The sequence below is a fragment of the Mytilus trossulus genome, chromosome 2 (genome assembly GCF_036588685.1).
Source record: "Mytilus trossulus isolate FHL-02 chromosome 2, PNRI_Mtr1.1.1.hap1, whole genome shotgun sequence".
NCBI classification, from domain to species: Eukaryota; Metazoa; Mollusca; class Bivalvia; order Mytilida; family Mytilidae; genus Mytilus; species Mytilus trossulus.
Window position 1 is genome coordinate 32,058,164 of NC_086374.1, and position 20,774 is coordinate 32,078,937.

A 20,774-nucleotide genomic window follows, 5' to 3' on the forward strand; every position below is an offset into this window, starting at 1 on the left:
TTATTCTATACAAAAATGTCTTGAAAAACTGGGACTATGGTAGATAATAGCTATTGGTTATAAGTAGATATTGATTAAGCTCAATCTCTGTTTATCCCTCCATTCAATCAACAAATATTTTTGTCACATTTTTCTCAGAAATTTTAACAGAATGACTTTTTATTTGGTTATCATCTTGACAATGATTAGCAGTGAAGTGTGAGCAATTTTTGGGTCTTTTTACCTGTTTGTTGAAAGTTGAAACTTTGAACTTTTAGATATGTTGAATTTATTGTTACACATTTCTTCATAAGACAAGTTTTAATGTGTGTACACTTTTCAGATCTGTAAAACCACTTACCTCTATTTTTCAGTGGTGGTATGCTTAGCACAACAATACATGCTTTCTTGTTGCATTACATTTTACTTGTTTACTGGTTGTGAGATCCTCTATGATGGCTCTTATCGTTATGCTCTAGTAAGTCAAATATTTTTCCAGAAAAGGGGAAAAGGAACAAATTATATAAATCCTGGAAAGAGTGTTATTGTTTAAGAATAAATCATTGAATAAAATTTTCAAAAAGAAAGTTCTAAACAAAGAGGCATTGTTACTTTATTGCAAGGGTTAATGTTTCATAAATGTTGCAGGCAAATGGTCAAAGCTAGGTGAGACGAATCTTGATCCTGATTTATCTTCACACAACTAAAGTAAATAAATTATTAAATATAATCTCTGTAGCTATTTTATGTTTTGGCACACTTCATGATTATTAAGTTAATCAGTTCTCATAGTGTCAAGAGGTTGAGAGTTTGTCCATGCAATGTTTTTTTGTAAAGATATGAAATAAAGATAATTTAAGACATATGGAACCAATAAAAATATCACAAGACCTCTTTCTCTGACACCTCATTCACAGATGTTTATACAAAAACATAAATATAACAGGCTTAAATAATCTTAAACAATTTAGATGAAGTTCATTTTGTAGATTGGCATACTTAAAAAAAAAAAAGGTTACCTCCCTTAATCAGGGAAGCCAACAGGCTGCTTTCTGGAAGAAAATAAAGAGGAGGTTCTGCTAGAGTTTCTTTGTGTTGAATCCATCAAAGAAAAAGAAATTCTACTGATTTATGTGTATACAGAGTTTATACAAAAATATATAAATGACTACTTGAATTAGAAGTTTTTCTAAAAATTTTGTTCTGGCAAAGTTATAAAAACATTTCAGTAGAAAGACTGTATATGGATTTGATTTGTTATGTACAAGAAACTGATTTATTTACAACTAAATATTCTTTATTTGCTCACATATTGATGACCATCATGAACAGCTTTTACGATTTGTTCTCATTTTACTTCAATTTTATATATACATACTTCTATTTTAAAGAAAACCTGTTTTGTATTCAGCTTTATTTTGTTACATTAAAATCATGTTCTTTTGTACTACAGTTTTTTATCATAAAGTACATTGTTGCATATAAAATATATATTTAAAAAATGTCTGCATCGACTTTTATTATATTTAGTAATAATTAAAAAAAATACTGATGATTGCTTTACAGATACCTTTAAGGTTTATGTACCCTTCTGTAGCCATTTTTGTACGAACTTTTCAAACCTCAATTGTATCAAAACTACAGATATAATGAACAATAGAGATAGGCTAAAATCAAGTACACCTTTTAGGGTGCGCTCGACTTTAGTGACTCAGCACAAGGTGTTTTGGAATTTACAGGTTGTTTAGAACTTTTTGTAAAAAATAAACACTAGCACATCATAGAAAATCAAGTGAGTAATTTATGTTTCAAATTTTATAACAAAAATCCCTGTATTAAAGGCTGTGGATTTTCTATAAAAATCTTGATTTATTTGCCACAAAGTCCTCTTATATCAAATGCAATGAAACAGTAAAAAATAATGCTTTGCATCGAGTTTCCCCTTGGAATATGTACTAAATGGTCTATCTCTATTGTTCATTCTATCTGTAGTTTTGATACAAATGAAGTTTTAAAAGTTCGTACAAAAATGGCTACAGAAGGGTACATAAACCTTAAACAACTTGAAATGTCAGGAAATTACTTATAACAAATTAAACCATTTATTTATTTACATTATGGTGCAGGAGTTGTTCACCTTTTTTGGGATAAACCTTTCAATGTATTTGAAATAAGATTCATTAGTATATATTCATTTAGACTCTTTAGATATTACTACCTTTCATTAATCATGTTGGTTTATTTCTTGTGTGTTTAACATAGTCAGTGCTTTATTTGAAATAATGCTGGTTGTTGTCAGGTATGCTGGAGTACAGTTTCATTGCAAAGGGATTTAAGGGTCTGATCAATTCCATTTACATATATAATCTATGTTTAAATTGGGATATTTCCTTGTTCCATTGTTTATCCTTTAAAATAGGTAAATCCACTGTTGATGAAATCACATAAATGAAAAATTAAGAATTTATCAGAAGGCATGTGTTCTTCATAAATCATTCAATGGATCATGGTGAAATCAGGGACAGCAGTATGTTTTGTTTTATCAAGTTTTGTAAATTAGCTTTAAGTTTACATTAAAAGAAGATTTGTCAGTTGTCACTTCTCAGCATCTAAACATAAAAATGGCAACTGCATTCTTTAAGGATATTATTTAGAAATGTGTCAATCAGGCCTGGGGTAATGGTAATTTGTAATTGTAATGCATTGTAATATTACATTTTTTGGATGTAATGCAAAGTAATTTGTAATGCACATTTTCTGCATTACAATTACATGTAATGTAATGATTACTTTAGTTAAAAATTGATGTAATGACTCCATTACAGTACATTACTTTTCATTACAAATTGGTAAAATAGATAAAATTGAAGAATATTGTATAATAAAAATAAAATATTAACAAAAACAAAAGAAAGTATGGAATAAATTTTTTGTCACAGTTAATTACTGTATTAAATAAATTACATCAATCTTTAAAACACACATTAAGGTAAGAAATATAAAATGGTAAAAAATAAGTCTTTGATCTTGGTTTCTGATATTTGTTTAATATGATATGGGAATATTTTGGTGTTTGGTGGTCTATGAAAAATCTTTAAAAAAAAATTATCAAACAAAACTATATAGATCAATGAAAAAAATATGAAGATGAAAATTTCATAATTCTATACACACCTTACATGTATTTCAATGAAATATTGAATATATCAAACATTTTTAAACCAAACTGTGGTTTGGGTCCTGTCTGTGTTGTTATTTCACCTAATTTAATTTCACAATGTTTTTATTGCAATCAAATCTTCTCAACTTATGTTTGTCCTCACAGAACCCTTAGGCATTTCACAAGATAATCCTTTAATGACAAATTTATTATATCCCTTTGAAATCCTTAATGATGTCTTAATGATTAAGTGATCAATGTTAGAAACAAAATTATATGATAATTTATTTATTTTTTACCACCACCTAAGAAACTTGAAAGTGACTTTTTCAGTTTCATGCCTCCTACTACTCAATCAAAGGGTATAGAGTATAGACACAGATACGGTGCAGTACATGATGTTGACATCTACTTGTCTGAGCCATGTGAAGAAATTTTAATCAATGCACTGGAATAATGGAAGTCAAATTCAGTGTGTCTTTCTTCTTTGGCTAATACAGCTATCACGTATTTAGCCATTTCCCACACATAAGCTCCTATAGAAAGGCTTTTAAGTATTGACGGAAAGGTGTACAGAATTGATCGCTGTTCTCTTAATGGCATCACATTTATACCACTTATGATGATAAAGTGCAATGGACATATTAATTAACCAGTATTTGAAGTCTATTTACCTAACACTGTATACATATGTACATATACCTCTGTTTTTGAAATGCTTTTTGTTTTTATATTGAAAAAGTAATTTGTAATGTAATGCATTACACAGGCAAAGTAATTGTAATGTAATGCATTACATGTGAGAAAAAATGTAATTGTAATTGTAATTGTAATGGAAAAATCACAAAGTAATTGTAATGTAATGCATAACATTGCAATGTAATGGCCCCAGGCCTGGTGTCAATAATATATCTTCTCAGGACACCCACCTAGATCTCAGTCTTAGAGAAAAATACAGAATGAAATATATTTCTTTAGTTAAGACAAACAAGAACTAGAAGACAAGAGATTAGATGCTGTGTAAAAATAGTTAAAAGCAATAGTATATTTTTGACTTATACTATTACAAGATAATGGAAATTACCAGCTTTGGCTGCAGGATAAAAACAAAGGGCATTTAAGAATAAGAAGAATAAGAATAAGAATTTTATTAGTTTGAAATCCAAACAATAGGATTTTTACTAAAATACACAACAAAAAAACCAAACAAACAGGCATATTAAAATTACAAAACGATAGTCAATAAACAGTTACACTACAAACATGTAGCATTGAAAGAAAAACAAAAACATAGATTAATAGTATTAATTATAATACTATTTTTGACAGCATTTGATTTTACAAAATGACTTTTAAATTTGTCGCATTTATACTTTGCTTGAAATGTAAGCTGATATTCTAGGAAAAGACAATTTATAATTACTTAGCTAAAAGCTTACATTTGTCCGTACGGCCAAAAACTTGATTCCTTTCACAAACTTTAATTTGCCTCAACCAAATGTTATGATACTTATACACAATGCTTATTACCACAAAACACAGATAATTTCTAATTATGGTGGTGTCACTTTAAATGTTCTAGAGTTATGCCCCTTTACCATTGGAAAATTGCTGAAATAACGTTTCAGTTCTCTAAATGTTATGAAACTTATAAAAAATGCTTATTACCATAAAACTAAGAAATTTGGGTAGTGTCACTTTAACAGTTTTTAAGTTATGTCCCTTTATATCGCTACATGCAAGCAGGGCATCATCTGTGTCCCATGGACACATTCCCCGTTTATTTCTCATTGTTGAATGACGAACATTGAATTTCTTTATTACTTATAGTTGCTTAAATCCAAATCACATGGATTCTATTGGATAGTCATCTTATTGCCAATCATACTACAGGTCTCTAATTTATATATATATATATACATTTGTTTATACATTGTACCATACATGAAATCACATGTGGATGATGTAATTGTGCAGCACCATAAGGAACATTTCTGTGTGTCCTATTGAAGAGTTGTGCATGCATGGAAACCAAAGAATGTAATACAGTTGTCATACTGACATTCAACATTATCATTGGTGTTAACATATAACCCCTGTCTCTGTTGTACCCTGTATTTCTAAACATAGTCCATTAGCCTGGTGCTCATTGAATGTAGGTAAATACTGATCTCATTTATACCTAGTCCAGAAATTCATTTAAGTTGTGAATATCAGGGGTGACTAAATACCGTGTGTGTGTAACCTGAATACCATTAAATACATGTAGTTCTCAGATAGGTTAATGTCTGCTATTCATGCATTAAAATAAATTTTCCCAAACATTCGACATTCCACTGAATCAGTAAACACACTGAATGTTACAATTGTATTTTGAATATGAAATGTTTGAGTAGGATACTACAATTATTAGTAGTTTACAACTCAGTTCCTTTTATGTGGACAAATTTATATTGTATTTATACAGTGTCTCAAAATTAAATTTAAATATTATGTGTTTTGAATTGCAGTTTGTACTTTATAATTTGGCACACTGTAAGATCCAAGGGACTATCAAATAACTATAAATTACCCATAATCCTAAGATAAAATCTAAGTCACATCAATACTTATTGTAATATTTTACAAATACAACAAATAATAGGGTGTTAGAATTGTTTCAGGTATCAAATAACCGTACATACTAGGTTGTAGTTAACAGATTTCTGATATGGACATAAATAATAGAAAAACGGTAGATGTTTAACGAGATTTAGCAAGTAGCATATTTTATATGAGAAGGGAAAAATCTACATTTTTTGCAGTTAGAAATGAATTACTGTGTAAAAAGAAGGAAGTGTGGTATAATGTACAATGAGACATATATCCACAAAAGTTCAAATGTGAATGTAGGTTATTACAGGCAAGCGTAAAGCTTTTAAGGATTAGAAAAAACCCATACCGTATCATAAGTCAGCTTCAAAAGGCCCAAACATGAAATAATTCAAGAAAACTAACGGTCATGTTCTTTAAAATGTTAAATGTATGACAATATAAAGCCTAAATGATGATAGAGCGATACAGGTCCATATGAGCTTCAAGTTTTGATATATCCTTACAAATTTCCCTTGACCATACTTAAATCGTCTAAACTGTGTCAACTAGGCTATGGTAATATTTACATATTCTTAAGGTGTCTATTTTGAAGGGAAAAACTTATTTATAAGTCTGATTTAATTTTACATTTTCTGCAAATTTAGAGGACCATTAATAGCCCAAAATGTACCTTTTCCAATCATGTATCAAAATAAATGACTGAGAATAAATTTTACAACTGTACATATAAGACATTTTGTCACATACTGTCACAATTACATTTTGTATGAGTAAAAAATTGGTTATTTTTTAAATCTCCAAAACAATCTGAAAACTGTTTCTTTTAATGAATCTTCAAGTTAACAAATATTTACATGAAAATTTGTTCTCTGGTTTATAAATAAATTTATGCTATTAAACCAAAGAATTGTTATGAAATAATGAAGAATTCCAACAGTATGACTGTATGCATGATTCTTCAACAGAGAACTTTCATTACTTTAATAATATACCACATCAATTGGTAAACGTTGGATAGATAAGTAATCTTAATTAATATTCATTTATATTTAAGGAATGAAAAAATTGAGAAAACACAATGCAATATGTTGTTAGGACGTGTGTTTTAATCAAGTTATATATCATAGGTATAGATTTTTTATGCCCCCGTTCATTCATCCGTGCATCTGTCTGTTTATGTCTGTCTTGCTTTAGGTTAAAGTTTTTGGTCAAGATAGTTTTTGATGAAGTTGAAGTCCAATCAACTCGAAACCAAGTACACATGTTCTCTTTTATATGATCTTTCTAATTTTAATGCCAAATTAGAGTTTTTCACCAATGTCATGGTCCACTGAACATAGAAAATGATAGTGCAAGTGGGGCATCCGTGTACTGTGGACATATTCTTGTTAGTCCTGCCTAAACAACTGGAATAATTAATGTTACTCTCAGACTGTTAGTCTGAAAATAAAATGCCAGTTGGTTATGTATACACCAAATAAATCTTGTAAATTTCAGAGCAATACTTAGTAACTTTAAAAAGTGGTTTACTTTTATGATCTCAGATAAGAATAAGATAAATGCTTCTGTCTTTCCTAAGTCATATATAGTCCAAAATAAAAACAGGAACAGTGGTGGATTCAGAAATTTTCATAAGTGGGGGCCCACTGACTGTTTCAGTGGGGGGTTCCAGTCATGTTTAATTACTTTATAATAAACCAAAAAGCAACAGTCAAAAATGTTTGTTTGCCTGAGCAGGCTTTTAAGTTAAACAATTTAATGATGGGCCAAACAATATATACAGTTTTGGAAGTTTGAATAAGGAGTGCATAACCATGTGCTATATATAAAATGTACCTAAATATAGTCATCTCTGTATTATAGTGATTCATTACCATACGAAATAATTGGTTACTTCACAAATGTAGAGGCATATCCCAGGAGTCCTCTGTCCCTAATTCAAAAACATTCATTTTTATTAATTACAAATTAACTTCTTGGCTTCACCATTATTTTCATTGTGGCCCCCACTGTGCCCTCTTATTTAAAGGTGTAATAGGAATAAATATATGTTAGTTGTCTCTCCTCCCTCTGATTCCTTGATAATAATAATCAGGTAGAACAGATCATCACTATTCACTTATATTAAAGTTAGCAACAAACAATGAAATTGATAATACCTTGATTGTTTATCTAATGATCTGTAGTATAGTAAAAGTTCTCTCCCCTTGTTGAGATGTCTAAATTAGCTGCTTGTTTTGATGACTAAACCTTCACAATTGATACGTTTATTCACCATTTTGGTATTTTGAATAGTTTTTCATACATAGATGCAGTGCCAAGAATTCTGGCTCGCATTATTTGCATCCTGTAGAAAATATATTGCATATCAACAATGCATTTGATTGACTGGGTGTGAGTTTGTTTACATGCAATGATGTAAAGATAAATATATTTACTCTTGTGTAATATAAGTTATCTTGACAATAAATAAACTGTTGTTTTGTTTTTGTTAGTCATAAATAATGTCCATGAGGTTAATGTTCTGTAGAAAAACTTTCCATTTGATCCACCCCAAACCCTCCCGCTTGACAGAACTAGCAAACTACACTTGTCAGGGGGTTAACTTGGAAGTCTTTCTAATCTTCTAATTCTTATTATGATACTAACAACAAATGAAGGAGACAAAAAATAGTCAAATATCAGTGAATTATTCTTGTAAATGTTTTGTCAGAAATTGTAAAACACAGGTATGGGTAAATATTGGTATAGGTTTTTCAAATGGTAACATCTCCCAAGAAAGGAATTTTGTAGTTGGATTGTCATTTGTCAAAACAGTTGGATATGTACAGAGGGAATGGGGTACAAGCTCTCTCTGAATTTCACTCAATTAGTATAGTTATTACATGCTTATCATTGAATCTGGTTGTATTGCAAGAATATGTGAGATTTGCATGTCATAATCATTGGATAATTTCAAGAAGTACAGGTTTTCCAACTAACATGTACTGTGGAGAGTTGTCTCATTGGCACTCACACCACATCTTCCTATATCTTTGTATTTATTTTATATAGTGTTTTCTCTATTGGAATGAATATGTTCATTCTACCTTTTGATTCTGAATATTTGATTTTTTTTTTAAATTTATACATGTACATGTATATACAATGAAAAAAATAAATAATTGGGACTTTATTTTCTGAGTGGACATATTTGTCTATTTACTTCATCTGTTTCAAAACTTTGGTCTGTTTATTCAATAGTAATTTTCTTCTGTGACCTGGTTGAAGTAGGTTTCTAAATGGCAGTTTGAAATCTTTATAATCAAACTGACCAAATGTTGAAAACAGATATATATGTATATATTTATATCAACTATCAAAGACTCCACCAAGTCAACAATGTCTATCATGTGCTAAAGATATCCTATTTATAGAAGGTCATGCCACAGTCTCTGACTGACTGATTTAGATTAAGGGCTGTTTAATATACTACGCAGCTCCTTACAGAGGTCCCTGTCTGTATCGAATGACTGATCACAATATCAGCTGTTGTTTACCAGAAGAAGAAAAAAACAACTTGTAAAACCTGTTATTGCACTGTAAGACCAAAGAATGTAAAACTACTCATGTCTATCAAATGAGAGATGGAATTTAATCTTCTCTTGTTAAACATTTTTGTTTAAGTTTTCAAACCATATATTCTCGCTGATCATAATTGTAAGTCAAGCCTTCAAAGTCAGAAACCTGTAGTTCAGTGTTTGTTGTTCGTTCATGTTTGTTATATTTTTTTCATAACTTTTTTTGTAATAAACTAGGCCATTCATTTTCTCAATTGATTATTTGATATTTTTCATGTAATGCTGACTATGGGTTTTCTCATTGTTGAATGTCACATGGTTGCCTATAATTGCTTACATCCACTTCATTTGAACTTTGGTGGATAGTTGTTTCATTGGCAATCATACCACATCTCCTTGTTTTATTAAAAGAAATGTTGTTTATTTACAGAAAAGAATAATAAAATCCAGGCCCCCTCCCCCCAAAAAAATAGCAATATGAAGCCAAATTCACCAAATAAATCACAATTCTTAACTGGCTTGACAACTACTTAAGCAATATCAATACACGATCTGATCAGGTTCAAATGAGGGAGACAGATTTAAGATAGGAGCTTGCAATTCTAATACTGCTGACTTGCTGCCTTCATGAATTTTTTAAGATACATTGTAGCATTTCAAATGTTTTGTGAAGACATGCTATGCAAAGGGAGACAACTTAATTTCATAAGTAGATATTGATATTTTATGTGTCAAATATATATATAGCCACCCATGTAAGAGCTTTGTAGTCATTCAAGGTGGTTAAAAGGTTTCAAGTTTTCAGAATTTACATGACATTAGTTTTCAATTACCAATTTAAATAAATTTTTTTATATATTTTTAACCAGTTCCTGATTTCTTTCAGACAATGTATGGGATTGGTTCCAACAAAGAGAAGTCTGTCACTTGCTGATGAAGTCAATGCAACATCATTTTGTAGGTTAGTCAAAGTACTCAGAGAAATCATTCTACAAAATTTGTTTGAAAACATTTTTCAAAAACCAAGAACCATTATATATCATTTCTTAAGAGACTGTTTGTTCCTTTTACAACAAATTTCTGAATTTACATAAACCAAATGTTAAAAAAAACTCAGACATTACGGTATATTAGTTGTTGTGAAAGAAAAAAATCATTTATTTAAAGAACAACAGAATCCACTGGACCATGTAATGCTCCTGGCTTTTGACAGACACATTTAGAACATGGTCTGAATGGGCATTTGAATCTACCTAACCTACTATAGGGACTATGGTATACCAACAAAAAAAATCAATGCAGCGAACTATCAAAATCAATTGAGAAAGCCTTAAGATAGAGGTAGATGATATCAAGGGGGAAATACATACCATAATTCAAAGAAAAAACGGACAATGCAATGTCCAAAAAAAAAAAAAAAAGATCATTCAAACAACACTGATAAGTCATCAACAAAATTTTGACAACAATTATTTAAGAATTGATTCCTCCTTTGTAACTTCATTGGGGTGTAAAAGCAAAGTACCTTTTGTATGAAGCGCAGAAGGTCAACGCTTCTACAACCCTATGAAGTTACAAAAAGAAGCATTTAATATTTATAATTACTTTTTTTAGCTATGATAATGAAAACACAAATTTTATATATTTTTTTTAAATTTAATTCACCTGTTCACTCTTTTGTTGGAGCACATGTTAACATGAATTAAAAGTTTTATTGAGTAATGCATTTGCGTAAGGAATAGCATGTGATGTGCAGTTAGCCAATCAGAATAAAGTGTTATAATGATACATGCATCTAATGTTATTATTGTTGTATTTTATCAGAGAAGTCTAATTTAGTTTATTTCAGGCAGAATTTTTTTTAATTTTTTTTATAACTGGGAAACACTGTTTCATTTCAACCAATGTGACTGATATTCATACATTTATATTTTCTTCATTTTAATGATAAAATGAAGATTTTAATTAAAGATTTACCATTATATTTTTCAGACGACGTCTTCCAGTTGTTATGGTTAGAAATCACATGTCAGAAAACTTAAAGACAGCAACAACTTTTATTGAACAAGGGCGTATCTTTTTTTTATTAATTTTGAAACATGTGTAAAATCAACAGAACTTTAGTAAATGGGCAACATTTGAAGTTGCAGAAAGTTTGAATGAAATCCTCATAAAAATTCCTTGTAAATGTACATAAATAAATATGGTGTTTTTTTCAAAAATATTGTGCTGCAAAACAGGTGGTATGTCTGTGTCAACTGTTTTGTTTAAAAACAAATTTAATTTTATAAAGGCGTCATTTGGCACTCATAACACATCTTATTATATCTATTCAAGTTATTTACAAAAATACCGTTATATGTTTTTCCTTTTCCTTTTAAAGAATAATGACCAGTTTTATCAATGTGAAAAAAGAATAAGACAGTAATATTATATATAGATATTGCCACTGCTTTTGAGTAAATTTTCATTTAAATAGAAATGGCCTTAGTATATGGATGCTAAAGATTTCATTTTCAGAGAAAAATTAATTTAAATTATTTCTGTTTGTTTTTTAAAGGCAGTGCTTTAAGGCCTGACTTTTAAGTCATGAGGTTCATCTTTTCATACGCAATCTTTGCAGGGGGTCTTTTGGCCAGAAATAGATCCGGAAATGTTCGAATTTCTCCTCTTCTTTTTATGGTATGATATGGTTTTTATTTCTTTCATTTACATTGGGGACTAAAGAAACGATCAGTGTGTTTTGTTTGTTTTATAGAACTTGTTATGAGTGTGTATTTTGCATTATAAGCAGTCAACCTGACTACAAACTATCATTATGTGTATTCCGTGCGGAAAGAGGTCGGGTCAATTTCGAGTGTTATCTGACATCTAAAGATTCTTTAATTAGTTCAGACGTTGATATAACAATGAATAGTCGACTGAACATGATTAATATTGCATCTTCTATAATTCAAAGCGGAATTTGGTTTATGAACGAGAAACTGTAAAGCGTTTTCAATTTCGGTATTAGTTATGTATGTTGTCTACGTATTATCCTGGTTCCCGGTACTACGTTCCGGGTATTAGCTTTTTGTGTATGTGATGTGTAACATTACGATCGGGTACCAGCCAATCTACGTGTGTATGTGTACATGATTTCCCGCCAAAATGACCGTTTTACAGCTATGGAAAAAATAGTCCACAAACGTTCCGTATAATGATATCAAATTCATAATTAATCGTAACTTTTTTTTATCTTTGTATAATAAATATAACAAAATGGATTCCACAAAATTGAAAATAGCATTATTTTACGAGGATTTCTCATATTTTTCTCACTTCCGGCGCAGTAATACGTATGTTTCGAAGAAGCTCGAAGAATTTGACAAAGTGAATTGAGAAGGAAACGGATAGATTTACGTCCTTGCTATCAGGTAAAACAATTTAAATGTACAGAACAAACACATTTACTTCACACAAATAGTACAGGCTTAAGCTTTTTGTTGTCTTATACACGACTGTAGTCTAGTCGACGGCGGTGACCTACAAGGTACGGGTCATACTGGGTCAAGTCTAAATTTGTAAACATATCCACGTGCTATTAGGTAGAAAGCATCGTAATGCAATATCTACAATTTTTCCTTCTTTATACATCGTTTAACCAGATATATTTCTCCTTTATAAATCGTTTAACCCGATATATTTCTCTCAAATACACTTAAACACGGGTTGTATGTACGTATCTTTTCTAGTGTTTTCTTGTCCTTATTAAAGTTCATTTGTTGATGTTTAAATATTTTTGAACGACTGAACACAGGAGTGAATGAATGCAACAATTATATATACTGAAGACTTGGGCTGTACAATGATAGTGTACGTATTGCATACTGATAATTATTCTAGCTAGCTAGCAGTAATTATGTTAATTTAGGATGTAATGACAGGAATTCATGAGCTCAGGCTTTCTGAAAAAAATATCAATGACAATGTAAACAGGAACAAAACATTGACACGAATGCTGCTCTCTTCTATGTTATAGTTATTTAGGTATGTGTGTTGCACAAGTTTCAAAAAAAATAAGTTATAAAACTTTTTTTCAGGGCACAACCCCACTTTAAAGACACTTGTCTACTGCCATACCCATCCTAATTTCATGCACCATTTGCAAGCAAGAGACTGAATGGTTTGCAAAATTAAAAATCAGGACGGTGTCCAATTAAAACAAAAGAACTAAACTGGATGAATATTGTAGGAGAAATCTAGAGGAAAGTTTTGATTTGTGAAATTGGTTTTCCTGAAAAGCCATTCATCCTAGCCTGCAGAAAGGAACTATAACTGTCCACCACCAACTGACGAGCTAATGTTGAGCTTCACATATGGAATTAATCAAATACCATCAATGTTTGTGTTTTCAGCACAGATTTCACAAGTTATGACACAGCTGTGTTTTTTTATACCTGTTTATAGAGTTGTATACTAAATTTTATTTTTTTTATCAATAAATATATATTGTGTCATTTAAGAACTTGTATTTTGCCAAAAGATGCATACTAGTGAATGAAAGTGGTGCAGATCATTTTGCTTTGGTATATAGAATTGAATTACAATTGTTCATGTTATTGGAATGCTTATAAAAATAAGGAGATGTGGTACAATGTATATGATATTTAGTGAGTTAATCAAGCAAAAGTGAATAAGAAATTGGTATATGCAGTTACAGGTACATGTACTACTGAACAATCTCAAACAATGAGAAAAACTCATACGGTAAAGAGAATTTCATATTTACTTACAAGTAAGTTTTGTTTTTGCGTTGAATAATTTTCTTCTATTGTTTTAATTGCAAATATTGGAAGTGGTTAAAATGCTAATGAGACAGCTGTTATGGCCACAGAGCCTTAATTGAAAACTTCTTTTTCATTCATACCAGTAGATTTTGCCTGGAGTTAGAAACATATCTGCCAACTTTTCAAAATGCACATGGGGGTTTTACATGAAAGATGGTTCATATAGTCATACAAAACCTCCAAGGGGGCCTTCAAATGGAAGCAGGACAAGTCGCCCCACTGGCTAATCGCCCCACTTTTTTAAAAAAACGCCACAAACTGATTTATCAAATCGCCCCACATGTGAAATTGGTTAAATCATGTTTAATATTACTCCTGCCAACTTGCCCTACTTATAAAAAAACGGTAATATTTAGATTAATAATATATATATAATTAAAAATAAAAACTCGCACCACTTTAATGAAAACTAATGTACACAGAATACAAACAAACCGAAAATTAATTTACTTACTATTATTGATATATACTGAAATTATAATTCTAAAAAAACCCTGATTGTTAAAGAATAACTAAGTTTTGAAGCTCTAAGTTATTTGCATAACAATTGAAAAGAAACCTGTTAAATGTATCATAATGCAATATATGGAATTGAACTTATATTCCATGGGATAACATCTTTTTCCATAAGTGGGGTGAGTTGGCATTACTAAATTCATCCTGGTTATTAATATATTTATCTAGATTTCACCGATTTCCATTAGGTGGGACCAGTTGGCAGGGGTAATATTAACGGGATTTAACACGGTTCACAAGTGGGGGGCGATTTGGTAATCCAGGTTGGGGCAGTTTTTTTGTCGAGCCTGCAACTTTTGTCGCAGAAAGCTCGACATAGGGATAGTGATCCGGGGGCGGCGGCGATGTTAGCTCAGTTCTTAAAAGCTTTATATTTTAGAAGGTGGGAGACCTGGATGCTTCATACTTTGTATATGGTTGCCTCATGTTACGAAGTTTCCGTCAGTCACATGTCCAATGTCCTTGACCTCATTTTCATGGTTCAGTGACTACTTGAAATAAAAAGTTAAATTTTTTGTAATGTTAAATTCTCTCTTATTATAAGTAAAAGGATAACTATATTTGGTATGTACGTAGCTTGCAAGGTCCTCTTGCCCGTCAGACAGTTTTCACTTGACCTCGACCTCATTTCATGGATCAGCGAACAAGGTTAAGTTTTGGTGGTCAAGTCCATATCTGAGATACTATAAGCAATAGGTCTAGTAAATTCGGTGTATGGAAGCACTGTAAGGTGTACATGTCCAACTGGCAGGTGTCATCTGACCTTGACCTCATTTTCATGGTTTAGTGGTTATAGTTAAGTTTTGTGTTTTGGTCTGTTTTTCTTATACTGTTTGCCATAGGTCTTCTATATTTTGTGTATAGAATGGTTGTAAGGTGTACAGGTCTACCTGGCAGGTTTCATATGACCTTGACCTCATTTTCATGGTTCAGTGGTCAAAGTTAAGTTTTTGAGTTTTGGCCTTTTTTTTGATACTATATGCAATAGGTCAACTATATTTGGTGTATGGAAATATTTCATGATCTACATGCCAGTCGCGCAGGTTTTATTTGACCTTGATTTCATTTTTTACAATTCATTGCTCAGTGTTAAGCTTTTGTGTTTTGGTCTGTTTTTCTTAAACTATAAGCAATAAGTCAATTTTATTTGTTGTATGGAAGAATTGTTAGCTGTACTTGCCTACCTGGCATGGTTTTATCTAACCTTGACCTCATTTTCATGGTTCAATTGTCAATGTTTAGTTTTCTTGGTTTATGTTAAGATTATGTGACAGTTGTAATAAAGCTTTATTATTAGGATTATCAACATAATATCAATGATTAGTAAAGAAGGCGAGACATTTCAGTGTGTGCACTCTTGTTTTTAAAGTGGGACGATTTGTCATGGATTCCCTTCAAATATATTCTAATGTGGTTTTTGGCTTCTTCGTGCATTAACAAGCTCATAGCCATTGTTGAATTAATTGTTTTCTTTAAAATAGTCGACAAAATTGCTCTTACAAAATTTCCATTTGGGAGCCTTGAGCTCGATGGGGGAAATACTCTGCAAATACTGACAGTTGCCAGGTATGGTCATCAAAAAAGTTGACATGTTACTATGTACATTTACCATTATGTTACTTGATGTTCTTGCTATAAACACAGTACAGAGACTAGTCAATCTTTGTGAACTATTTTTTATGAGAGTCATAGAATATGTGTATACAATCAATAATTAAGAATAGTCTATTTATATTGAAAAGGAAAAGTTCTTATATGTCTAAAGAAGAGGGACAAAAGACACCAAAGGGACAGTCAAACTCATAAATTTAAAGCAAACTGACAAGGCCATGGCTAAAAATGCATTTCATGGGAGGCACATAAAATATACTGTAAACATAGACTATAGATATAGGTGAACTAGGTACAAAAGAACTCTGAATCTTAAATTCTACAAACCACCTCTGTTCTATGGAAGATAATGGTATAACTGGACTAGAAATACACACAATCTGTAATTAACTGCCTTTACAGCGCTTTCGCGCTTTGATTTTTAATGTGAAACTGGTCTTAAGCCAAGAATTTTGATGAAAGTAAAATAAGGAATTTTTTTTTTTTTTCTTTGTATGTTCTAAATTGTTGGAAATCTTTTATACAAATGTACCTTGACATAAAAATCAGATGTTAGAGTTGGACCAGAAGTTGTTTCAGATCCAGCATATCTTGTCACAAGGTAAATAACATTTTATATATTTTCAATTCAATGTTTTATTAAAGTCTCATCTCTCAACAAGTACAATCAATCTTTATACAATAGTAACATTGTAAAATAACACTAAATAAAATGAGAGCCATTCTATACAGAATTATAAGAGACTATTAAAATGCATAGATAATAATAATACATAATATGAAATAAAATACTATGTACAATATATAAAATTTCTACGTCTTTTTAAAATTGAATGACAGGTTTTGGCACACACACGAATCATATTTACATCTGAGAATAAAAACACTAACTTTTGATTATCATCTAAAGTATTAAAATTATCATTAAAAGTTTCAGCAGCATGATATAAATGGTTTCTAAAATCGTCATAAAGAGGACATCTTAATAAAACATGCGCTTCATCTTCAATAAAAACGTCACATATATGGCACACTCTATTTTCTAAAACAATATTTTCATATCTCCCTGTTTCAATTCTAAGGGGAGCAACACCACATCTAAATTTGGCGAAAGCACTTCTGTGACTGAAGGGTAAAGCTATTTTGCAGTATTCCTCTGGTTCAAAATTTCCCTTAAACAGTCTGTAAGTTCGTAGCTTATTGCCACCTCTACCCGATATAGATTTATCAGAATGCAAAACAGCATGCCAATTATCGACATGTTTTCTATGTTATTTTGACATAAAAAATTTTATAACATAGTTAGTGTCCATATTTTCAGGACACGATAAATGACTTAAATTTAGTTCACAGAAGGTTTTCTTTACTAAAAAATTCCAGTTTTTAACACACTTATGCTTAATACTCATACTATCAGCCCACTTGTGAACTTTTGCATTTAACCAGTTTGAGCTCATGTTATTTAATCTACACCACAAACGAATAATACTTTTCCACTGCTTATCAAAAATAGGTGTTATACCTAAGTCTCCAGTAACTGCAGCATTTGGTGCATATTTTCCTACACCGAGAAAAAATCTACAAGCCCTATTATGAATGGAGTTAATACAAGAATATGATTTTACACCCCATATACCTGCTCCATATTCTATTATAGGACAAACCAAACTATATATGATTTGTTAAAATCAAACAATTTTAACATCAACATTTGGTCAGAAGTTAAATATAGGCAAAGTAGTGATTACTGGTACTTTTATGCCACCCCTTGTAGCAGAGGCATCATTAAGTTTTACCCATTTCTGTCTGTACATCTGTCCATTCATCCCTCTGTACATCCTATAATTGGTCCCGTTATCTAACTTTAGTTTGCCTCAATTAAATGTTATATTACTTAAACACAATGCTTGTTACCACAAAACACAGATCTATCAAGAATGAGTTTTGGTGGAATCACTTTTACCATTCTAGAGTTATGCTTCTTAACAAATGGAAAAGTTGCTGATTTTTTTTATTTCCGTTCTCTAATTTAAGTTTGCATCAACTGAATGTTATGAACTTTATAAACTATGCTCATTACATGTACGACAAAACTCAGACCAAGTACACAATTTTTAATCTTCTAGAGTTATGACCCTTTACAAATAGAAAAATTGCTGAATCTTTTGGTTTCTGTTCTCTAACTTCAGTTTGCCTCAAATAAATGCTATGAAACTGATATGTTTTAACCTATATTTTATTGTCACATGGCTGTTTAATTCATTTTCCATTACAGAAACATGGAAGATTTTATAACATGGACAGACACCTCAGCAATCAGAAAACAAGTTTTAGAGTATAATGAAATGGTAAGATTTTCAGCATTTCTTCCATTTTAAATGCAACAAAAGGGAAAGAGTAAACCAGACTAGTGTTTTTACATAAATAAGGCTGTTAGTTTTCTCGTTTGAATTGTTTTACATTGTCTTATCTGGACCTTTTATAGCTGAATATGCGGTTTGGGCTTTGCTCATTGTTGAAGGCCGTACGGTAACCTATAGTTGTTAATATCTGTGTCATTTTGGTCTTTTGTGGATAGTTGTCTCATTGGCAATCATACCACATCTTCTTTTTTATATAGTAATTTTTGAATTATTGAATAACATTTAAAAGAAGTTTAAATGTTACTTAATTTTACTTAGTAAACAGGGTTTTGAATATTTTCGAAAAAGTTGTCTATAAAGTGTAACGGCAACATCAAAGTTATTGGGAAATGTTATGCACAGTTTTACAATCAGCTGTGCTGAAAATGAAATTAATTACTGAATAAATGGCTCCATCGCTCATGGTAAAATATTTGTCATAAAGGGCCAACATGTGGTAAAATCACGATATATTCAAGCTCCCATGAATTATTTCTTAATTAATCTACATCAAGAAAATTGGAAAATGCGAAATTTTAAACGCCTCGAAATATTAGAATTGGTATAACCCCGAAATAAATTATCCTCGAAAATAAGATGGTTTACAGTATATATTTAAAAAATATTAATTGGTCCGATATTGTTTTTGCAATTATTTTATAACATTTCAGAGCTCATACTGCCATCATTCCATACTTGACCTACTTTATCATAATGATCAAATTTTTACATTTGTAGAGAGATGACTTTGATCTGATGAGTTGATGGAATCATTGATATGGTACATAATGACATTGTGAAGGGAACAGAAATCATGCTGGATATGATACATACAGGATGAACCCTGTAACAAAGTACGAGCTACTAAACAGTGCTGGGCACAATTATAAGCTCTCAGCGAACATTGGAAAATAAAAAAAATAGTCGATACCAGTCTTCTTTGAAATTATTAGTATTTGCCAGTTTCTTATATATATGTCTTTGAATGATGATGTGTGTCACCTGTCTTCTCCAAATAAAATATGCAGAAACGGTGGATTTCATTGTTTGGTGTTAGAACACTGAATATCACTCAAATCATTATTTAAAATATGGAGGTACAACATCCTGCCCTTTGGAAAATCTTTCACAGTTGAGTTTGGTTAAATTCTGATAAGCCATTGAAACAAGTTGCAGACAAATAATCTGATACCAGCAATAGTTCATGTAAGGTTTGAGCAACCATCATTTACCTAAAAATCTTCATGTCTGTAGAATCTGCAAGTCAGTACCGTCCTATTTAAAAAGGAGAGGTATAATTGAGAATGAGACATGAAGTATAAGTGAACAACTTGTTGTTTTCTCTCAGTTTAGATTTACAAGCAGAAGTTAATTTTTTGGTATGGAAACCATTTGGCAATGTTTGGGAAGTATGTGAAGCTATTTTCTTGCAGTTGAGGCTAAAAATTTTAAAGTTTTAACATGACTTAATGTCTCAAGTAATCCGTAGACATATGTCAATAGCAACATCTGCATGAAGTCATGCAGCTCAACAGAAGTTGCAGGCAGAATTAGCTTTTTATGCCCCATATAGTGGAGGCGGCAGAAAATTTTACCCTAGTCTGTCCGTACATCCCAAAGTTTGTTTGAATTGTCTTACTTTAGTTAACCTCAACTGATGAAACATATACACAATGATTATTACCACAAAACTCAGATCTAGTACGAATTTTGTTGGTGTCGCTTTTGCTGTTCTAGAGTTATGCCCCTTTACACATTCCCCATTTATTTTAAAAGTAATAACCATTTCCCAACGGGATTGCTCTAAGTTTTCAATGCTTTTAGAATTAAGTTGTCCAACTGTATTATGCCTCCATGATTGATATAAATAAATGTGGATATATTTAAACCAAGGCTTTCTAATTGTTCCTCCAAGGTTGGTGCACATGGTGTTCTTGTGGCACTGTCCAATCACTGGTTGCTACACACCTGGTAAAAAAGTGGTGAAAGATACCTAAGGGATATTCAATTTCATAAGTCAAAACAAACTGACTGGCAAAAAATGAGAAAAAAAATATATACTTTATAAAACACGACAAAGACTACAGTAAGCAACACCAGTTGAATAACAATAACATCAACA

The 20,774-nt window shown here is 31.0% G+C and overlaps 1 protein-coding gene across 1 annotated transcript in view; it reads left to right on the top strand.

Annotated features, from left to right (window-relative positions):
• LOC134705052 (U3 small nucleolar ribonucleoprotein protein IMP3-like) overlaps window positions 1-19,582 on the top strand; it is a 34,770-nt gene extending 15,188 nt beyond the window's left edge. The window contains exons 3-7 of the mRNA XM_063563823.1: window positions 10,181-10,255; window positions 11,287-11,366; window positions 16,800-16,851; window positions 18,526-18,598; window positions 19,391-19,582. Coding sequence (XP_063419893.1) covers window positions 10,181-10,255; window positions 11,287-11,366; window positions 16,800-16,851; window positions 18,526-18,598; window positions 19,391-19,417 — 307 coding nt within the window. The 3' untranslated portion in view covers window positions 19,418-19,582. The remainder of the gene's footprint in view (window positions 1-10,180; window positions 10,256-11,286; window positions 11,367-16,799; window positions 16,852-18,525; window positions 18,599-19,390) is intronic.
• Window positions 19,583-20,774: the final 1,192 nt, after the last annotated feature.